Raw genomic sequence first — 21757 nt, forward strand, 5'->3', positions numbered from 1 at the left:
CTGAAACTATATACATAGGCCAAGAAGCAAATAGGCCCCCTAGATAAAATCCCTAGAATATAATGACCCTGAAAATATAAAAATTACTGAGAACAGCCTGATAACACACTTTCTGTAAGTTTTATATAGTTTCAGAAGACTTTGTTACTACCTTAAAAATCAATTTTAAAAAGCATCCTTAGAAGTTAATATGGAATACAAATAACATCTTCTATTTTTATTAATGATGGAACATGCTTAAATTTGCACTTTCTAAATTCTGTTAAAGTACTTACATTCAAATAAACATAGCTTGAGGAAAAGAATACATCTTAAAAGAATAAAGAAGACTTACACAGAAATAGAACTTTAAAAATATTCAGTAAAAATAAAAGACATGTGCAGACTACTACTTTACAAATTAAGTTGAAAACCAGAAAAGCATATGTCCTCTGTGATAATTTCAGTAAGGGTCAGCAATTTTCTTATATTTAAGTTAGTTATTTAACATAACAATAACAATACAGAATTATCTACATATTGCAAAAAAGTAATACAGAACCAGGGTTCAAATCTCAGCAAATTACATAATCCTGGGCAAGTTACCTAACTACCCTGAGCATCAGTTTCTTCAGATGTAAAAAGGAAACTTCATACCACTTACCTTTAAGGGGTACCATGATAAATTATCACTTGTAACTGACTTGTGTATAACAAATGGGAGATGGTTACTAAATGACAAATATTATTGTTGTATCACTTAATGCCACTCTAATACTTTTATACACTTCAATGCCATACCTCTGTCGAAACATCATAGCTGGGTCCATGTTAGCAGAAGTCATTCGAACAACCTGACGGATCTCCTTGGCAATCATTCTTAGCTTCTCAAAATTCACTAAACCATCTACTTTGGAGTCATTTCCTATGGGATAAAAGCAACTCTTTGTCAAAAAACTATATAAAGGTAACAGAAGTCAAGTTTTCCTTGAGGGCACAAATTAGAACATTCTTTATCAAACTGCCACTTCTGTTTTCTTTTTTTTGTTTGTTTTTGTTTTTGTTTTTAAGAGAAGGAAGGGGGAGTTTGGGAGGGGCAGAGTAAGAGAAAGAATCTCAAGCAGGCTCCATGCCCAGCAAAGAGCCTGATGTGGGGCTTGATCCCACAACTCTGAGATCATGACCCGAGCTAAAAACAAGAGTCAGACTATCAATTGAGTGAATCATATATATATGATTTAACACTGCTGTCAAGGAATGAACTATTGAGAGGAATTCTATTCCTATGGGAGCAGTGATTATGAATACTGGAAGGTAATAAGCTACTTAGTTTCTAAAATCAATTTCATGATGTTATAGGCACACCTATAAAATGTGCACCTCCTTAAATCTTACTCTCCAGATGCTCAGCCCACTCTCAGGCAGGTACCTGCATCTGCTCTTTTGGGCAGCAGCATATAGCACTAGAAAACTTAGGTTTTAGCCAGGGGTCACAAAGAGTGACCTACAGGCTTAATTAATCCATTAAGTTTTCTTGATCTGAAATACTTATAAGGGCAGCTCCGGTGGCGCAGCGGTTTAGCGCCGCCTGCAGTCCGGGGTGTGATCCTGGAGACCGGGGATTGAGTCCCACATCAGGCTCCTTGCATGGAGCCTGCTTCTCCCTCTGCCTGTGTCTCTGCATCTCTCTCTCTCTCTCTGTGTCTCTCATGAATAAATAAAATCTTTAAAAAAAATACTTTAAAAAATTGCTAAATAAGTTGTCAACATTGAAAACTTCTGACTGCTCTTAAAAAAAGGAAGGGTTCTAGTTGTTGATTTAGGAATAGCAATTATTAGTTAAATTAAGAGGTAGCTGACTCACAGAGTAAACTTTCTAGCCTGCCATTCATCCACCTTCTCTTTCCAAAATCTAAATTTACAATTCTTACTTGCATCAACTAACACAAATTTCCTTGCTCAAAAGTCCTTCTTTAATTTTTACGTCTGTTAAGTAGGGCTCTGAGGGAAAATTCACAGGAATTTCAAAATGGTCTACTTTTCTTTGAAGAGAGTAGGTATGAGACCAAACTTAGCCCATCTGATGGCTTACCAAGTTCAGACTACAAGGCAAAAAAAAGAAAAAAAAAAAAAAAGTATGTTCAAAAGGCAATGTGACTGTCTATAGAAGTGTTTCTTTTTCATGCCTGACTTCAATAGTTAGTGTTACCCCACTTATCTACTGTGGTAGCCCCTGAAATGCCTCTGTGGAACTCCAAGTCCCTAAAGACAAGTTTGAGAACCTAGTGAGTCTGAAACACAGCATGGTCTCCCTCCTCATAGTAAACAGAACCTATACATTGAACATATGAATTGTTCAGGTTCTCAATATGTGAGTTGGAAACAAAATAATCACCAAAAGTACTTTTCAAGTCACATAAACATATTCTGAGGGAGCAAGTTAGAAAGATATTATCTGAAGCCTATCACAGTACTTCCTTATGAAAAAGGAGTGGTAATGAGAAGGGCCAGTAAGATTAAGTAATTAGAACAAGCCTTGGGCTAAGAATAATTAGAAAATTTGAGCAAAACCAGAAAAAACAAGTATTTTAAAGGCATAAAAAAGCTATCGAGGCTGTGTAGATTTTGAAAAGGAATAAAGATCAGGGGAAGGTTTACCATTTCCTGGTGCTTGATCCTAGGGGCATCTACTGATTCAGAAAAGGCAGATGACAAGCTTAAAAAACTAAGCAGTGCCACCTCAACTTATAAGGTTAGAGGAAAACAACTTAAGTCCTGGTAAACCTCCAATGCTTTAGGTTGGGATCTGAAGAGCTATCCTGGGATTTAGGATGAACTAAATGTGACTAGGATACAAGTTCAGCATTAAGTTATCTCCAAATGTGAAAAGGGATTAAGGTGACTTTTGGGTTGCTAGCATACCTAGCTGTCTGACAAAAGTAAGCTTTAATTCTCTCTGGAGGAATGGAACATCATTTTAGAGACTTTATGTTAAGTATGTACAAAGATACAGGAAACAGCATTGAGAACTCTGGCAGAGAATATAAAGATAAAAAGATGTAAATTATAAGCGTGACCAAAAAGAAAAAATAAAAACCTCATAAAGCACAAGAACTGTAACTAGGAAGTCACTGATATTTTGAATAGTAAATTACATATACTTAAAGAACTAATAAATTGGAAAAAAATATCCAGAATGAAACTTGGTAAAAAGATAAGAAACAGAGAAGAGGGTGTAAGACAATACAGTCAGTCATTAGGTCTAACAGAGATGAAATCAAAATCCCTAAAGCAGAAGTTGGAAGACAAAAGGTGAAAAATCTGAAGGTGAAATGAAAGAATTTTCAGAACTCATGAAAAATTACAAAACAGAGCTTTCAAAACATCTTACCAACAAATCAGGACTAAGAGAAAACCCAAAATGCCACACCTAGTTACGTCATAGCAAAACTAGAGGGAAAAAGAGAGACAAAGAGAAGAGAAAGTTATAAGGCAGCTTTTGGAAAAAGGGCAGACTACAGTCACAGGAACAGCAGGTAAGACTGATGATTGACTTAGTATCAACAATGAAAGCCACGACACAATGGAATAGTCTCTTACACTGTTCAAAGAAGACAACTGCCCATCAAAATTATGCCTTAAAAATTAATATGAAGACATTTTTAGATAAAAGAAATTAAGATATTTCATCATGAGCACACTTGCACTTAAATAAATTATAAATAGAGTTCTACAGGAAGAAAAAAACCCAACCCCACGGAATTAATTTACTTTACTAGAACAAATACCATAGACAAAAATTAATTCAAGAAGATTGTAGATAAAACAGTAAAAAATCAGTAACTTAGGCTTTTAAAACTAAGAATGTGCTGTTCCTCAAAAGCTAGCCTTGACTCCAAAGGTAAGTCATATTACACCCAGGATTTATAAGAAATACTTAAAAATATTTTCAACAAAAGAGACAACCTGATTAAAAAAATACAGAAGAAACCTGAACTGATAACCACATAAATATATGAAAGGGTGCTCAAATTCATTAGTAATTGGGGAAATACAAAGGAAACCACACCACTATTGAAATGGGCAAAGAAGAATGAATTTACCAGGTGTTGCACTTTAGTACATAATGCCAAACCCTTTCCTAAAGTTTACTGTATGAATATCAGATCCATAAATCCCACCTTGAATGATATGAGTACTCAAAGCAGCATTATTCATAATAGTTGAACAGTGGAAAACTATCAAATGCTTATCAGGAGAATGGAAAAATCCACTGTGCTGCATTCAGGTAAGGAAATAGTTTTGAAAATCAAGTACAGGTACATTCAAAAACATGGAAAAACCTCACAAATCTAATGTTGACCAATAAAAGTCAGAAACCAAAACCAAACCAAATCAAAACAAAATACTCTGCAATTCCACTTAGATAAAGTGCAACAACAGATAAAACTAAATCCCAGGGATCCCTGAGTGGCGCAGCGGTTTAGCGCCTGCCTTTGGCCCAGGGCACGATCCTGGAGACCCGGGATCGAATCCCACGTCGGGCTCCCGGTGCATGGAGCCTGCTTCTCCCTCTGCCTTTGTCTCTGCCTCTCTCTCTCTCTCTCTGTGTGACTATCATAAATAAATAAAAATTGAAAAAAAAAAAAAAAAAAAAAAAAAAAAAACTAAATCCCAGTATGAGGAGTCAGAATAGTCATTACTTTTGGGAGAAGAGAATGAGGGTGGTAGTTAAGGCATTTTGGTTTTGGCCAGGGTGTTGGTTACATGGGTGTTTGTTCTGTCATAATTCATTTATTTGTTCACTTGTTTTGGGCACTTTTCCGTGCCCAATTACTCAACTAAGTGTTGAGTAATTCATTTTTTAAAAAGTTGGAAGGAAAAATATTACTGAACAAAGTAACAAATATGATCAGCAGTCTGATACGAGTGTAAGCCAAATTTATGTCTGATTGCATATAGTTAACACCTAAATTTGTTTTTGTCAATAAATGTGGGTTTTAATTCCAAAAAGTTGCTGCATTTATAATTAGGTAAAGCTTTAGTAACATAAAAGGCTGCAAAATATATGAAATATAATAAATCACAATTCTGTGGAGTTAGCTAAAACTAAACAAGTAACTTTTAAATACCTTCATGTAGAAATGTCATATCTTTCTTGACAACAGGGAAGAGTGGAATAATTGGAGGCTGCATGCTTTGACTACTAAGAATATTTCTATATTTTGCCATGTTTCTAGATGGATCAAAAAGGTCCTGTAGATCTTGAAGGTGTTTCTCATACTTGCTTGGTAATTTTTCCCAAGTACCTCTGAGTCGTGCTACAGATGCCAGGTTCAAGCCACTGCCAAAGATGGGAATAAAAACATTAGTAAGAGACTTGGAGGAGAGAGAAAACTCAGGACAGTAAAGCATATACACCAAGTTTCTCTAATAAAGCTACAATAAGAACATATTTTTAATATGTTGAAATGAATGGAGTAGAAAAAAAAAAGATTCTTTGATCAGACAATAAGGCAAACTTCTTTCAGAGGAATTACATTACTTGTCTTTTTTTGTTTGTTTTTGTTTTTTTTTACATTACTTGTCTTTAATTGTATATATGTAGCCTTTATTTTACAGCTTGCATATATGAGACATAGCACTTCCATAAAAGAGATATTTAATGTAAAAAAAACTTCAAATATCATAGTTTTGCTTGTTTTATTTAGAAATAACTTTATAGAGACATTATCTACTTGAAAAAGTTTTAAGTAATGCTGAACATAACTGCTATAATAACTGAGTCAAGTTCTAGGGCTGAGGCAGCCTTCTTTTCCTGAGATTTTGTTCTCTCACATCCCTAATTCAAATACTTATCTCTAGGTTCTAATCTGTTCCCCCAAAACCTCCATATATTTGATGTCTTCTTTCTACAGGATTTTAAACTCAGCTCTCACTTGAAAAAACATTCATGCCCATTAGGCTGCAACTCCTACCTATCCCTTTTTGTCTATACTACCACCTCCCAGATAGGCTGCCAAATGAACAGTGCATATACAATGCCTCCATTTTCTTACCAGTTAATCCCTCTATCTATTAGAGAGAGAGAGAGAGAGAGAGAGAGAGAGAGAGAGAGAGAGAGAGAGAGAGAACGCATGCACATGCAAGGAGAGAGGGAGAACCAGGCTCTTCAAAGTGCAGGGAGCCTGATATGGGGCTCGATCCTGGGACCCAGGATCATGATGTGAGCAGAAGGCAGATGCTCAACAGATTGAGCCACCCAGGTGCCCCTAATCCCTCTTTTATACTTGGCCACCTGACTTTTAGGGACACCACTGTTAAAATGTTCTCTTGGCTTCTGATTTTAAGGTATAAAGTTAAGATATCTTTCTTCCCATTGCCTCTCAGAGATCATCCCAAATGACCATAAGGATGAGTAACAGAAATGAAAATTTCATCTCCACTTCAAGTAAGAGATATCTGTAACTCTTAACATATTAAAAGATTGCCAAAAAATAGTCAAGGTCAAATAGGAGAATGGCAAATGCTGGAAAAGAATGTCCACAACTGAAGAGCTCCATGAAAGCTGAGCGTAAAGTTCTCCAAAGCAGGTAACTTACCCTGAAGGCAAGAATAGCAACCTCCTATCTGAAACAACACGACAGAATCCATAGGCTGATACAATGAGGCAGGGGCTGGACTGTGTTCTTTACCAGGGAGGGCCAGAGAAAGTACATAGGGTGACAGATTACCTTGATGTGAAGCAGTTTAACAGTGAGATTGGACAGAAGGTAGAAACTCTGAGTGGTAAGCAGAGCTTAAGCTACCAATCTCCATGTGATGGAAAGAAAGGGTAAAACAATTCACATTCAAGCTCAATTCTTGCTAGCCTGGAATAATGCGCTGGATCCTCTCCCACATGAACCTTCTGTAAATACTTGGTAGAGGAAATCTCTTGTCATTCAAAAAGAAAAACAAAAAATGTAGAATAAGCTGCTACAAGGAAAAACGAATAAAGAACACAAAGAAAAATGTTGCCACCAACATTTGGGACTGTACAATGACCTAGCCATGATTTCAAATGAATTAGTAAAATGAAGAACTTAATGGGCTGATATAAGAGCTTAAGAAAAATATGGTAGAAGTTGATAAAAAGAAATTAACTAGTAAAGAAAATAAATGGAAAAAATATAAAATCAACACGGAAATGAAGGCCACACTGGAACCTATAAAAGAAAAAGGAAAAAAACAAAAAAGACACTGTTACAAACTGGCACAAGTGACGATGAGTAAAGGATTAACAAAAGTAGTCAGGAGAAATGCACAGAGTTATAAAGGACTGGAGAGAAAATAATGGATATGGAAGACAGAGGAGAGCAAAAATGCTCAATAATGGGTATCCTTGAAGAAGGTAACAAAAATAATAGAACTAAAAAATATGCAGAAGTATAACTTGAAAAAACTACAGAAACTAATCAATTTATAAACTGACTAGGCACCACAGTTCCAGAAAGCCAGATACAGCACCAAAAGAGACGTAGAAACACAGATGTAAAGGTAAATGACTACAGAGACAACGACAGAGTATGGGAGTAATCTGAGAAACTAAAACAGGTACATAAAGTGCTAGTTATGGAGCCACTGTCTATGAAATTACCAAGAAATAATACCCAAGACAAGAATTTTAAAGCCAAACTGTCAATGAAGTTCAAAGATAACAAAGAGACACTGAATATATTCAGCAAACAGAATTTCCACAAGACCTTCATGAAATGACCAGAAAACAAATTTTAACCAAGATCTGATTGGAGAGAGTGACTGATGTTAGCATCATGGCAGCCTAAAACATCTGCTCTTTTATCCCCCAATCCCAACAACAAAAATCTGGCATTTATCCATGAACAGTGCCTCTGTGGAAGCTGTGGGACCCAGGACCATATGCCAGGTGACCTGGGGATAAAAAGCCTTGCCTATAAGTGCACTGGGTAATAGGCAGATAGACTCTGGTACTGCTTCTGGAACCTACAAGAAACTGAAGTGGTTCTTGCCCCTATTGGCTGTGATCTGGGAATGCTTGCAGAACAAGGACTTAGTCACCTAAAGAAAAGAGACCACTTGCAGAAGTCCAGGTTTCCAGAAGAGAAGTTCTAGCACTTAGCTAGAATAAAACAACAATAACAAGTTTGGATGCCCTCAAGTAGGTAAAAGGAATAGTTTGATTTTGCTGGCATCATTCTTCCCCCCAAGGCAGCATAGCTCAAAGCTAAACTAGACAGCTGGTGATTTCTTCCACAGGGGAGAAGAAGAGCTGGTAAGTACATGCCTGGTTTCTCTAATTGTTGTAGGATGCTATCAGAGACACTAATTTCACTCTTGCATCATCCAGATCCAGAACACCCATTAAAGTGGGAGCTCCATGACTAGGGTGAGGGAGCAGATCTGTAGAGTAGCATGTAAGATTTCTAGAGGACATTAAAGGAACGCAGGTCCTGCTGACTGCTTCTGGACTCCAGCAGGAAGTCAGCCCAGGAGCCAAAGGGAACATTTCATCTGCAGATGACCTCAAATGACCAAATGGCAGCTGCACTGCACCATGCACCCAACTCATACCCCTACACCTCGCTTCCACTGTGCTGCTGGCTCCCTGTCTAAGGTCCTGAGAACAAGCTCAGGTAAAGAAAGAACGCAGAAAAAAGGCCAGAGTCTGTGGGCAAAGGAGAAACCACAAACTTGAAGTGTAACACCACCTTCAGGAAAACAGAAGAGAGGCCATCAGCCGCTAACAGGGTATACTGGTGGATACTTGAGAATTCTCTCACAGAGGGAGCAAGAAGCATGGAGCAGGTATATCCATGCAATGTCTAATAAAGCCTTAGAATCTACAGCAAGATTGATAAAAGCCTGTGGTGTTTTTCTCTAGAGACTGTTAGTAAAAACTGCGAGGGGATGACTGCTACTTCAAATGAAAAAAAGATAGGGAAACATGACATCACCAAAAGTTTACAACAATCCTCTACTAACCAAACCCAAAGACATAGAGATCTACAATTTACTTAAAAAAGAATTTAAATTAACTATCTGAATGAAATTCAATGAGCTACAAGAAAATTCAGAAAGATGACTCAATGAAAACAGGAATACAATACATGATCAAAATGAGAAATATAACAAAGATACAGAAATCACAGAAAAGAACCATATGGATATTACGGATTCAATGACCAAAAGAAAATAAAATGTCATAGTGAACATCGACATCAGAGTAAATGAAAGAGAAGGATCAGTGAGAAAGAGGATAGGAACTTTGAAATAACTCAGTATATGAGGGGGGTGGGGTGGGGAAGAAAAAAAGAATGAACAAGAGTGAAAGAAGCCTACATGGTTCACTGGACTACCAAAAAGCCCAAATATCCAAATCACTGAAGTTCTAGAAAGGAAAGAGACAGAGAAGGGGGCAGAAAGCTTATTTAAAGAAATATGGCTGAGAACTTCCCAAGCCTGAGAAGAGATCTGAACATTCAAGTTTATGAAGCTAACAGATTATCCTATTACTTCAATTTGAAACCACTTTTTCCAAGACTCATTATAATAAAACAGTCAAAAATTAAAGACAGAATTCTCAAGGCAGCAAAAGAAAAAAGACGATAATCTGCAAAGGAACATCCATGAGGCTGTCAGCAGGTTTCCTCGGCAGAAAATTTACAGGCCAGGAGAGAGTGGGACAACATACTCAAAATCCTGAAAGAAAAAACTCTCAACTGAGGACACTCTTTCTGGCAAGTTATCCCAGAGAAATGAAGGACCATCCCAGGAAACAAAAGTTGAGGGAATTTATCACCATTACACCTGTCTTACAAGAAACACTAAAAGGAGTTCTTCAAACTGAAATGAAATGATGTTAAACAGTAACATGAAAACATATAAAAATATAACACCACTCTGATAAAGTTAAATACATAGTTAAATTCAGGTAACTCTTAAAAATGTAGGTATGGGGATGCCTGGGTGGCTCAGTGGTTCAGTGTCTGCTTTTGGTCAAGGGTGTGATCCTGGGATCTGGGATCGAGTCTCACATTGGGCTCCTTGCGGGGAGCCTGCTTCTCCCTCTGCTTATGTCTCTGCCCCCCCCCTCTCTCTCTCTCTCTGTGTGTGTGTGTGTGTGTGTCTGAGTAAATAAATAAAATCTTAAAAAAAAAGTGTAGGTATGATGGTATCTTAGCCAGTATACTATAGAATAAAGCTTAAAGGACAAGAGTAAAAGGAACACACAATATAAAAAGGCAAACTCTAGCATGAAAAAAAAGTGGGGAGTAAAAGGGTAGAGTTTTGCATGTGACTAAAGTTTGTATCAGCATGACATAGTTTTGTTTCATCTGTTCATGGTAATCACAAAGCAAAAACCTATAGTAGACTCACAAAAGACAAAGAAGAGAATCAGCACATCAGCACACATGATCATCAATTCACAAAAGAACATAATAAGGGAGTAAAGATGAAACAAGGAACTGCAAACTAGCAAGAAAACAGTAACATGGCAGTAATATAAAGTCCTTACAATACCAATAATCATTCTCAATGTAAATGGATTGAATTCTCCTGTGAAAAGGCACAGAATGGGTGGATGAATAAAAAAACAAGACTCAACTATATGCTGCCTACAGAAGACTAACTTCAGCTTAAAGGACACACATAAGCTCCAAGTGAAAAGACGGAAAAAATAATTCATGCAAGTAGAAACCAGGAGAGCACAGGGGTAGCTGTATTTGTCTCAGACAAAATGGACTTTAAGCCAAAAACGGTAACAAGAGACAAAGTAGGTCATTATATAATGGTAAAGGGTCAACTCATCGAGAAAACATAAAAATCACAAATATACACACACTCAACATTTCAGCACCTAACTGTATTAAACAAACAGTAACAGATCTGAAGGGAGAAATAGACAGCCATACATCAGCTGGGGACTTCAATACACCACTTTCAGCAATGGATGAATTATCTAGACAGAAAATCAATAAATTGACTTGAACCACACTTTAGACCAAATGGACATAACAGGACAGTCCTTTCATCATTAGCAGAATACACACTCTTCTGATTTTTCTCTATTTTTTATGACCACAATGGTGTGGAACTCGGAATTAACAAGAGAAAAGTGGGAAAATATACTAATACAGGGATATTAAACAACACTCCCTTGAACAATCAGTGGGTCAAAAAACAAAAACTCAAAAGGGATGTAACTATCTCTCAACAAATGAAACTGGATACATAATGTACCAAAACCTATGGGATGGTACAAAAACTTTCCAAGACAGAATTTTAGTGGTAATTTTCTTTATTAAGCAACAGAAATTACCCAACTTTTCACATCAAAGAACTAGCAAAAGAAGAAACTCAGCAACAAGTTAGGAAAAGGAAGGAAAATAAAGATCAGAGCAGAAAGGTATCAAATAGAAACCAGAAAAATTAAAAAGATCAATGAAATTAAGAAATGTTTTTTGGAATGATTAACAAATTGACAAACCTTTAGCTAGACTAAGAAAAACATGTCAAATAAAGAAAATTTATTACTATCTAATTCCAAGCAGAATTGATGGATTCACTTGTGTCATCCCTGCTGTACAGTTAGTATGTGCTTTATATTCTTTAATATACTTTAATATACAAAATGAGAAAACAAAGCAATTAATTTTATAGGAACTACTAAATACATGTAATACGTACAATAAAATGTTCTTTAAAACAAAACAAACCTCTTAAATACTCATCTTGGAGCTACTGTCTACCACATTCTTTCAAATCACTTTCCTTGGCTTTAATGACATGATTGTAACTCTGCTGTTCTATTATTTCTTATATTCGTTCTCTCTTTGGCTTGACTCTCTTCTTTACCCCTATACTCAGGATGGTCACTAGTTATGGTTCTTAAACCTTTTGCCATTTATTTTTTTACAGAGATCTCTCTTGGTGTCAATCAGGTTTTTGTCACAGACTACTCCAAAACTGAACCTGTAAGTCTCAAATTCTCTAACTCTGTGCTTCCTACATAGTTTCAATTTCTACCATTCCAAGTGTTCATCAATTGCATCTTTGTTCCCTTGTTTTGGACTCAGCTGTCAAAAGCTGAAGCAGGTGGTGTGATTCTTGCATTTTACAGATGAAAAAAAAGGGTCTTCAATTTTCTACTGACACACCACTACTACACTGAAGAGGCAGGACTCAGACACAGGTCAGCTGATTCTAAAGGTTAATGCTAATTTCTGTTCAATACTCCTCCTAAAAATAAAAAACAAACAAAAACTCCCAAAGCATCTAATTCAAGTGCATCCACTGGTTATTTTCATAAAGGAGTTTCTTACTACCATGACAGATTTATGACTATAAAGATTCCAATTCCATCTCATGGGAGTCTAGAACGAGTCATAATTAAAATCTGTGGGGGGCATCATAGATGGGATTAGGACGTAATTATGTTGCTATATAGAAGCACATGGCCTTATAAATGGACAAAACTACAACTACCCTCCACCTTTAAAATTAGACTTCCTTAGAGAGGAATCTCTTTAGTGATCAGCACTATATTATGGGAGGGTCAGAAAATACATTACCTACATTAGCCAATCTAGCTAATCATAATGAGTGAGGAGAAGGAAGATTCCCAGGACATATAACCATCCATACATCCTGGGCTCAGATACTATGAATTTTTATAATTCTAATTCTAAGGCCTACCGTGCTTGAGCAACAACATTCTGTGATACCCCATGCAATGCTTGACAGAGGTTATCAGTGCTCACCAAATGGTTGCCATTCTTATTATGTCAGTGTTATCATTCCAAAAACAGCAATTTTAGGTTAGAGCCCTGATACCAAACTATGATATTTCAGTGCCAAATCACAGTGAGTCATATATGGAAAGATGCACAGTACAGGAGTCTTGATAAAGCCCAACTGTTGGCCATACATCCAAAAAGGATATAACCCATCAGGGGGGAAGCAAGGAAGAAAAATGGAAAGGCAATCTACCCTATTCAGCAAAAGAAATGTGTGTGTGTGTGTTAAGATTTTATTTATTTATTCATAAGACAGAGAGAGAGAGAGAGAGAGAGGCAGAGACATAGGCAGAGAGAGAAGCAGGCTCCATGCAGGACGCCTGATGTGGGACTCAATCCTGGGACTCCAGGATCATGCCCTGGGCCAAAGGAAGACAACCAACTGAGCTACCCAGGTGTCCCACATAGGAAATTTTTTTTCTTTTTTTGGAAACGTTTAAACAACAGATGGAAGAAACAAAATGAAGAAGTCACTATCACTAGGATGGAAAATATATTAAACCTAAATACTCTAAAAACCTATTAGCTGGGCTTTTTTTCTCCTAGTCACTTAACACCTATGGAAAAAATCAGCTTCATGTCTAAACTATACACAAATATTTGTACAAACTTACCTTATTATTGCAAACATGGAATTGAAGTTCTTACATTCTCGACAATGAAGTGCAATTTTAATAAAATGCTTAATAATCTTCATTCGTTTCAACTGATTTGATTCCGTTAAAATCTCTGAGGCAACCCAGAATGTCTCCTGGTTAACAATGTCCTCAAACTCTTTCAAGTGAGTATTTCCTGTTTTGGAATCTAACTTAAAAAGGTCATCAATGTATTCAGTAGGCTCAATATTACGAAACAAATCAAAGTCCCTCATTGACAGCTGAGTGGCCACCTCAATGGTACTGAGCTGCAGCATGGATAGTTGGCTTTCCTTAACTAGTTCTTGAGCATCTTCATCTGAACATAGGGTTTCTGTTTCCATGTTATTTTTTAAATAATATCTAAAAGAAAATAAATTGTTTTTATAAGTGATTTCACATTTATAAAGAGCACTTTCCTCATGACGATTGTCAAAATGTCATTATACGGATAGTAACATTTTGTTAAAAACATTATTCATTTAAGGATGAAATGGTAAATTAACATTGTAAATAAGAAGACTTTAAAGAGATTGTCCTGTTACTATGCCATTTGACATCTATTACTTTAGAGAGTAAAAATGCTGATAATCCTGTGAATTTAATCATTTTATGAAACTACTCAATGTGTCAACAATTGTGTGTTCTTGAGGAAAAAAAATCTCTGAGAGGCCTGGATGAAGGGAGGTGATGCAGAGTAGGTACTGTATTTTTTTTCATGGACCGCATGAATGAACATCTGAATCAAGACTGTTACATTTCTATTCAGAAACTGTTCTTACACTCATTTTCTTCTTCATTTCTGAATCCCCGAGAGAAACAAAGAAGAATAAAACAGGTAAAGGAGAGGAAACCCTTCCACTAACAAGTTCTCCCTTGTTGAAAACCTCACTCCGTAAAAAGATCTTCATTTTCTTCTTTTTACATTGACAATCCTGTACCACTTAACAGTTAACAGATACATTTCAGAGTTGGGAAATATCTTGTATAGGGCTAGTGCTGGTGACAAAGATGTAATATTCTGTGTCACGTATGGTTTTTAGTTCATTTAATTCATTTTAGTTCATTTAGTTCATTATATACTAAAATACAACTTGATCCCAGCCTAAGTTTGTGTCCATCTATTTTTGATTATCAAGGAACTATACCTCTTTTTCTTCCGTTCTTATACTCTTCACATGCCTAAAAGAACACTATAAATGTGTTGAGACCCATTACAGTAGTTAATAAAATTCTATCTAACATTTATAGGGTAGGTTAACTCATTCATTCTTCTAACATTCCTATGCGGTAGGTTGTATTATCATCATTCCCATTTTTTGATGAGAAAATTCAAGCAAAGAGGAAACCAAATAACGTCCTTTGATTACACAGCCAGAACTGGGACTTACCCACACTGCTGAACACTCTGGCTCAAGGGCTTATGCTCTTAAGCACTATGTATAGCAGCAAGGCAGAATTAACCTCCTCTCTTACCAGCAACCGTGAGGGGTGAGTCATTTTAAGGTTTCTAAGGATCTTAACTCTATATATGAATTTAGGCTCACTAAAAAGTACATATTATTCTCTCAGAAAATCACCAGAGTAAACAATAAATGTACTATAGAAACAATGTTCTGGCTGATCAAATAATTTACACTGCACATTGTTTAAAGTTTTAAAATGTTCCTGCATATTCATGGTAGGAAAACTACTTAGAAAAATAACTATAAAAATTCTGCCTTCTCTTGCCCAGAGTACATTTTAGCCATACTAAAAACAAATTTGTAATTTAACACATACATACTCAGATACATATAAAGATAAATACTATTTGGTTTCCTCTCTAAAAAACGGATAGGACTATGCCAGTGGTTCTAAGAATTTATTTCAAAAGGAGAGCTAAAATATTTTAGCAAATTACCCTCCCTTTCCTTCTCCCACTTTTGGGTAGTCCTTATGAGTGCTAACACTCTGAGATCCCATTTACACAATTATGGAGACAAAGTGGAAAAAAAGAAGAATCCTACTTTAATTTTAGAGAAAATTCAGTGACCCTAAGGCATGATGTTTCTATTTTAAAATATCTGTTTTTTACACATAATCTTCAAAAAAACATCTAGATGAAAGGGATTAAGAGGTATAAAACTTCCAGTTATATAATAACTCATGGAGATGAAAACTACAGCATAGGAAATATAGTCAATAATACTGTAATAACATTGTATGATGACTACACTTTTCATGCTGAGCACTGAGTAACACACAGAACTATCCAACATGCTGTACATCTGAAACTAACACAATATTGTAGCTAATTAAACTACAATTTAAACAAATCTAGAAATAAGTACATTCACTAATAAACACATTCACCTTCCATTGAGCTGAATTCTATCAGCTAATTTGGAGAATTGGTCTGGAAGTCTTCTTTGTTTTATGACACCCTCAGGAGTAACAGAAACTTCACAGAGAGAATACGTGTCGGATGCACCAGTCAAACCAAATTCATGAACAGCATGACAGACAACTTCTTTAGCTGTAGTGTCTTTACTGATGATAATGTAGCAACTTTGTTGATCTGCTTTGAAAACTCTTATAACTTGATCAGGAATATCTATATAAATACAAAAGTGTGCCTTGTTATTTTCAAGACAATTAAATTGTTCAAAAAGCAATTTAGAACAAAAAGATCCCTCAGGACAGAGATATACACATATTTATTTCAGGAAGTTAACAAAAATCACTGCTGCATTTATTGATAAATAAATGTATCTACCGTTTCAGGTGACAAAGTACTAACATATGTGTTCATAGAAAAACACAAAAAGATAAAAATTATGATTTGGAAGCCACAATAATTTCTATTTATCACAAACATTCTGATGTCATTAAATACTCTTTGACAAAATAATTTTTAATAGAGGCATAGGATTCCATAACATGTGTATTTTTAAATTATCCAAACCTTTAATGACAGACATTTAGGTTGCATATCTTTTACAATAACACTGTGATGAATAATACCCCCTTCTCCTTCCTGGTAGATAAACCAGAACTATCCAACATGCTGTACATTTGAAACTAACACAATATTGCAGTTGCAGGCAATCTGATTATTTTCTCAGAAAATACAGAAAGGAGTGAGGAAATGGGAGGGAAAAAAGAGACAGAATTTGCTGGGTTGAGGGAGGGCATGCATATTTTAAAGGTTTTTGAAATATATTGCCAAAACATTCTCAAGAGAGGTTATGATATTTTATAATGCTAGACTATAAAGAGTAATTTTAATCACATTCTTATCAAAGTGTTCATTAGGATTTTTTCATTTTGAAATTTCTGTGTTTTTCCTTCTCTAAAAATATGTCATTATCTTACTTTATTTCTTTGATTACCAGTAAGATTCACTAGTTTAATAAGTGATTAATATTGCTACTTTTTAAAAATACTCTTTGGTATTCTTTATCATTTTTCTTATTGAATTATACTAGATATCAACACCCAGTCTACTATACAGTGGCACAGGTTTTCCTATTGTTATATTTTAACACAGGAAAATTTTAAATATTCATGGAGTTAAACCTTAGACTTTATCTTTGTGATTTCTGCTATTAGTAGACAAATCCTAATTCAGTATATACACAAGTAAATAATGATATCTCTTTCCTCCTATTCTACCTTATTTTGTCGTATTGCATTGGCTAAACTCCCAAAACAACGTTCACTATGATGACACTGGGCTAATTTTTAGTATTATTCAATGTAAGTAAAAAGTGATTTGACAGCATGAACACATGGTATATTTCCCAATATTTCTTATATTAATTATAAATATACTGAATGTTAATATCTAATATTCACCAACTTCCTGATAACAAATCGTTAAAAGATTTTGTTCTTGGGACACCCAGGTGGCTCAGTGGTTGAGCGTCTGGCTTTGGCTCAGGTTGTGATCCTAGAGTCCCAGGATCGAGTCCTGCATCAGGCTCCCTGCATAGAGCCTGCTTCTCCCTCTGCCTGTGTCTCTGCCTCTCTCTCTCTCTCTCTCATGAATAAATAAAATCTTGAAAAAAAAATTTTTTTTTGCTTTTTAAATTGGGAAAAATGTATTATTTGTGGTTTTTTTTGGTAAGGACTACAATTGGATTGGGAGATTTTGATGGCTCAAGTAATTATATATGGTTTGTGTAGCACTATCTTACCATCTCTACATACATGATTAACTTTTAGAGATGAAGAAAAATGACCAATTTGTCTCAAAGCCATCTCAAGTACAATTCTGACTAGAGCAAAGAAAAGAGTAACAAAAGAGACGTGGCAGAAGATAATTCCGCAGAATAAGGTACTACTCTGAGGTTCACAGCGCAAAAAGAGACAGACGCCCAAGACTGGAAAATCCAACTAAACATATATGAATGCCAGGAAAATGGAGTCTTAAGTGTTCTAGGTTCACTGTCAAGTTGAAGCAGAAGGCTTCATGTATTCAGTCAAGTCCCTGTCCTAAGATGTATGCACCAAACATGCTTTCTTGATGTATGCAAATATTTGAGTCACCAAAAGCCTCTTGTTCATAATTTTTTGCAGTGAGTCAATCTTTAGGGTGCTTGCTGACATCAGGTTTCTAAACCTTCAAGTCTTAAGGTTAGACTGTTTTACAATCCACCCCAGTCAGAGATGCTTGAAAATGTTTTCAAGCAGAGGGAAATTACAGTTTGTCAAGAGAAAAAGAGTAGACAAAAGGGTTTCATTATCCCCCTGAACTCCATAAAAAAGGTCAAACAACTGACTATTGCTATCTGTACTGTTCCTAGCCTCTCTATAAAAATAGGCCTCAGTTGTCTGGGGCTCTAGAATTGGATTAGTTTACTAGGTCTTTGCCAGCAGGACTGGTTGACCTTGAGGGAAAGTGGAAATGCTCTGATCCCTTTTATTAATTTCTCCAGATAAAGCTATTCACAAAGAGGGACGCCTGGGTGGCTCAGTGGTTGAGCGTTTGCCTTTGGCTCAGGGGATGATCTTGGGGTCCTGGGGATCGAGTGCTGCATCATGTTCCCTGCAGAGAGCTTGATTCTCCTTCTGCCTATGTCTCTGCCTCTCTCTCTGTGTCTATCATAATAAATAAATAAAATAAATAAAATTAAAAAAAAAAAGCTTTCACAAAGACACACTAGGAATTTGCACACATCTCATTTTCTCTTCTTTTATATCCAAATACTATTAACATCTTCTGGGAAGGAACTCAGACTTGTATATCTTGTTAAACAGTATTTAAAAAGTCATACTCTGTTAAAGCTATTTGTTTCCCACGTGAAGGCCAAACTGTTACATAATCACATCACATAAGAGGGATCTGGACACCATGAATGGGTACGTCTAAAATAGATCCATAAAAGGCATTATCTAAGGGCACCTTATTATCTAAACCCTGATAAATCTGTCAAGGTGTTAAATACCAAACCAGAAAATGATTTGGAAAAACATTAGAAGAAAACATTTTTTTGCACTATTATCATTGTCCCAGTAAAACTTCTTCTGTTTTAAAACTGTGACATATATAACATACATATTCTTCACTAACATGTTTGTTGTTAGAGGGACAGCATATGTGTCAAGTAATATTTAACACAGGGAAGATATTTTAATGTCATGTGATCAGATGAATGGTAGACATGAGGTTAGAGTAAAGGTGAATCAAGAAAAATGATCATTTCAAATTTTAGGCATGAAACAAATGCACATAAAAATATAACCATATTATAATATAATTCATATTTTCATTCATAATATAATTCATATTTTATTTAAAAATCTTATGTAACAGGTAAATGAATTTAAGAAAAGGAATCTCCAATATCTGAACTTTCAACCCAAAGGCAGAATTTCTAGAATGCTAACTATAATCCTCCTGAATAAAATAAATAACATACTCGAAGGATTCATGTATTGATTGACCCTGATATCACAATAAAGATGGGGACTTTTTAAATAAGATGGTAAGGACAAAACCAAAGACTGTCTATTGATCATAGACAATAAGTTGTTAATCGAAGAATAAGTATTTATGGGGTGCTGGTTATATGTCAACAATGTTCCAAGTCATGAAGATATAGTACTAAATGAGATGGAACAGTCTCAGCTCTCAGGGACTTGCTTATAGTCAAGAGAGTAAGTGTTGGTTCATAGAAAGACAATCCATATGGTGAGAAGTTTCACTAAGAAAACAAGGCAGTGGTATAATAGTAGAGATAAAGGATTGATACATTTGTTCTATAAAGGGCCAAACAGTAAATATTTTAAGCTTTGCTGGACAAGAGGCAAAAGAAGTGATATTCTGTAGGTACATATATAATAAAAAATAAATTTCCACAAGAGTTTTCACAAAAATTCAAAATCTGACAATATAAACATAAAATATGGAAAGTTATATATAACCACAGATTTAGGCAACACTGTAAACACTCAAAAGGGGACTGGTGAAATGAAATGCTGTCATCTGTTTAGAAAACTGTGGTAGAACAACAATACATTCTGAAGCAGGAAAGTATTTAAGGTATACTGCCAGGGGATATGGGCTATGTAGAAGAAAAGTATAGCATATAATTTGGGGTGAAGAGAGTAGTGAACACATTTTATGTGCACTGAACTGTCTGGAAGGATATATGAAAAAGAAAGAATAGTTAATTCAGAGGAGTGGAGACTTATATTCTATCCTTTCTCTGCAGTTTGATTTTTTAAAAAATTATGTTCTTTTAAAATAAAAAATTAGGGATGCCTGAGTGGCTCAGCAGTTGAAATGTCTGTCTTTGGCTCATGGAGTGATCCTGGAGTTCTGGGATCGAGTTCCGCATCAGGCTCCCTGCATGGAGCCTGCTTCTTCCTCTGCCTGTGTCTCTGCCTCTCTCTTTTTGTGTCTCTCATTAATGAATAAATAAAATCTTTAAAAAATAAGAAAAATAAAAACTTAAAATAACTCAGACTTGTAATACTGAATCTGAAAGATTACTAAATATTAAAAGAAATCAAATAAAAGGTTTGTGCTACTAAATGAAAAAGATGTAAACAAAAAGTAGATTCAGAAAAAAAATTTCCAGTTTTAGAATCCTTTTGACCACACCCTGAGTTCTTTAAGGCTTCATCTGGTATTAGGTCAAAAATTTTAAAAAAGCATATAAGTTATAGAACAGCATGCATACTCTGATTCTATAACTATAAAGATCTATCTATTCAAGGAAACTGATGAAAAGAATACACACCAGTTTACACGGCAAGCTTGCAGAATAAAGCTACTTTATTCAACTCTGTACCATAGGACTTTTTTAAAATAAAGCAGCAGGGATGCCTGGGTGGCTCAGTGGTTGAGCGTCTGCCTTCAGGCTCAGGGCATGATCCCAGGGTTTGGGCATAGAATCCCACATCAGGCTCCCTGCAGAGAACCTTGCTTCTCCCTCTGCCTGTGTTCTCTGCTTCTCTCTCTCTGTTTTTCATGAAGAGATCAATTAAAATCTTAAATAAAAATAAAAATAAAAAAACACTACACAGAAACATAAGCAATGGAATACCACAGTCTTCATGATACTTACAGTAAAAACCAATAGCTTAGGGCAGCAAAACAAAGCAAAATCACAGAAAAGTCAGAAATCCAAAGCAAACTATTAACAGTTCTGTGGCTTTAACCCTACTCTCTAACAACAACTTTAAACAAGTAGCATAAACATAGCTGAGATGAACAGCAAGTTAATCAGACCTGGCTGATGTCACACATGTTCTGTAATATATACACACGTGACATACACAGCTAACCTAAAATCCGGTGCTGTACTCTATAATTCAAGGAACTGATTTAGAAACAAGTGGTAATGAGTATTTTACTCAACACAGATTTAATAGCACCACAAAAGCAGTTTCATAAAGTTGCACATTTTGGAGTTTAAAAACATAATTTATAAGTTAAATACTTATCTTGTATGTGTTCATTATATTGCTGGTATGGACACAGGCTGAAGACTGAGCTTTGTAGATGGACCTTTTCTGAACAGATTTTATAAGAGCATCTTTGGCTCTTTCATCATGTTTTCAATGACCAAACTATGCAATCAATTAAATTGAGTAGCACTTCCTCTTCAAAAATCTGTATTTCAGTTCAATGGGGCTTACAGTGTCTAAATTTTAGTAATTCCAACTTCTTCCCTTCGTTCTCCCAGCTAAATCCCGAAATAACCGCTCTGTGCTCTCTCTATAACCATACCTTATTTCCTCACTCCCACTTCTAGATATGCCACTGACAAAAATGCAGCCATAAAAATCATTTAATTTAAAAATCATCTGTCCCTAAATAACATCTTACGG

The 21757-nt window shown here is 35.6% G+C and overlaps 1 protein-coding gene across 9 annotated transcripts in view; it reads right to left on the bottom strand.

Moving 5' to 3' along the window:
- RAPGEF6 (Rap guanine nucleotide exchange factor 6) overlaps window positions 1-21757 on the bottom strand; it is a 190780-nt gene that overhangs the window by 26187 nt on the left and 142836 nt on the right. For all 9 annotated transcript variants that reach the window (XM_025432804.3, XM_035696864.2, XM_025432808.3 and 6 more), the window contains 4 exons: window positions 15788-16028; window positions 13412-13795; window positions 5112-5323; window positions 781-904 (listed from right to left, as the gene is read on the bottom strand). In XM_025432804.3, coding sequence (XP_025288589.1) covers window positions 781-904; window positions 5112-5323; window positions 13412-13795; window positions 15788-16028 — 961 coding nt within the window. The remainder of the gene's footprint in view (window positions 1-780; window positions 905-5111; window positions 5324-13411; window positions 13796-15787; window positions 16029-21757) is intronic.

The sequence above is a fragment of the Canis lupus genome, chromosome 11 (assembly GCF_003254725.2).
Source record: "Canis lupus dingo isolate Sandy chromosome 11, ASM325472v2, whole genome shotgun sequence".
Lineage (NCBI taxonomy): Eukaryota > Metazoa > Chordata > Mammalia > Carnivora > Canidae > Canis > Canis lupus.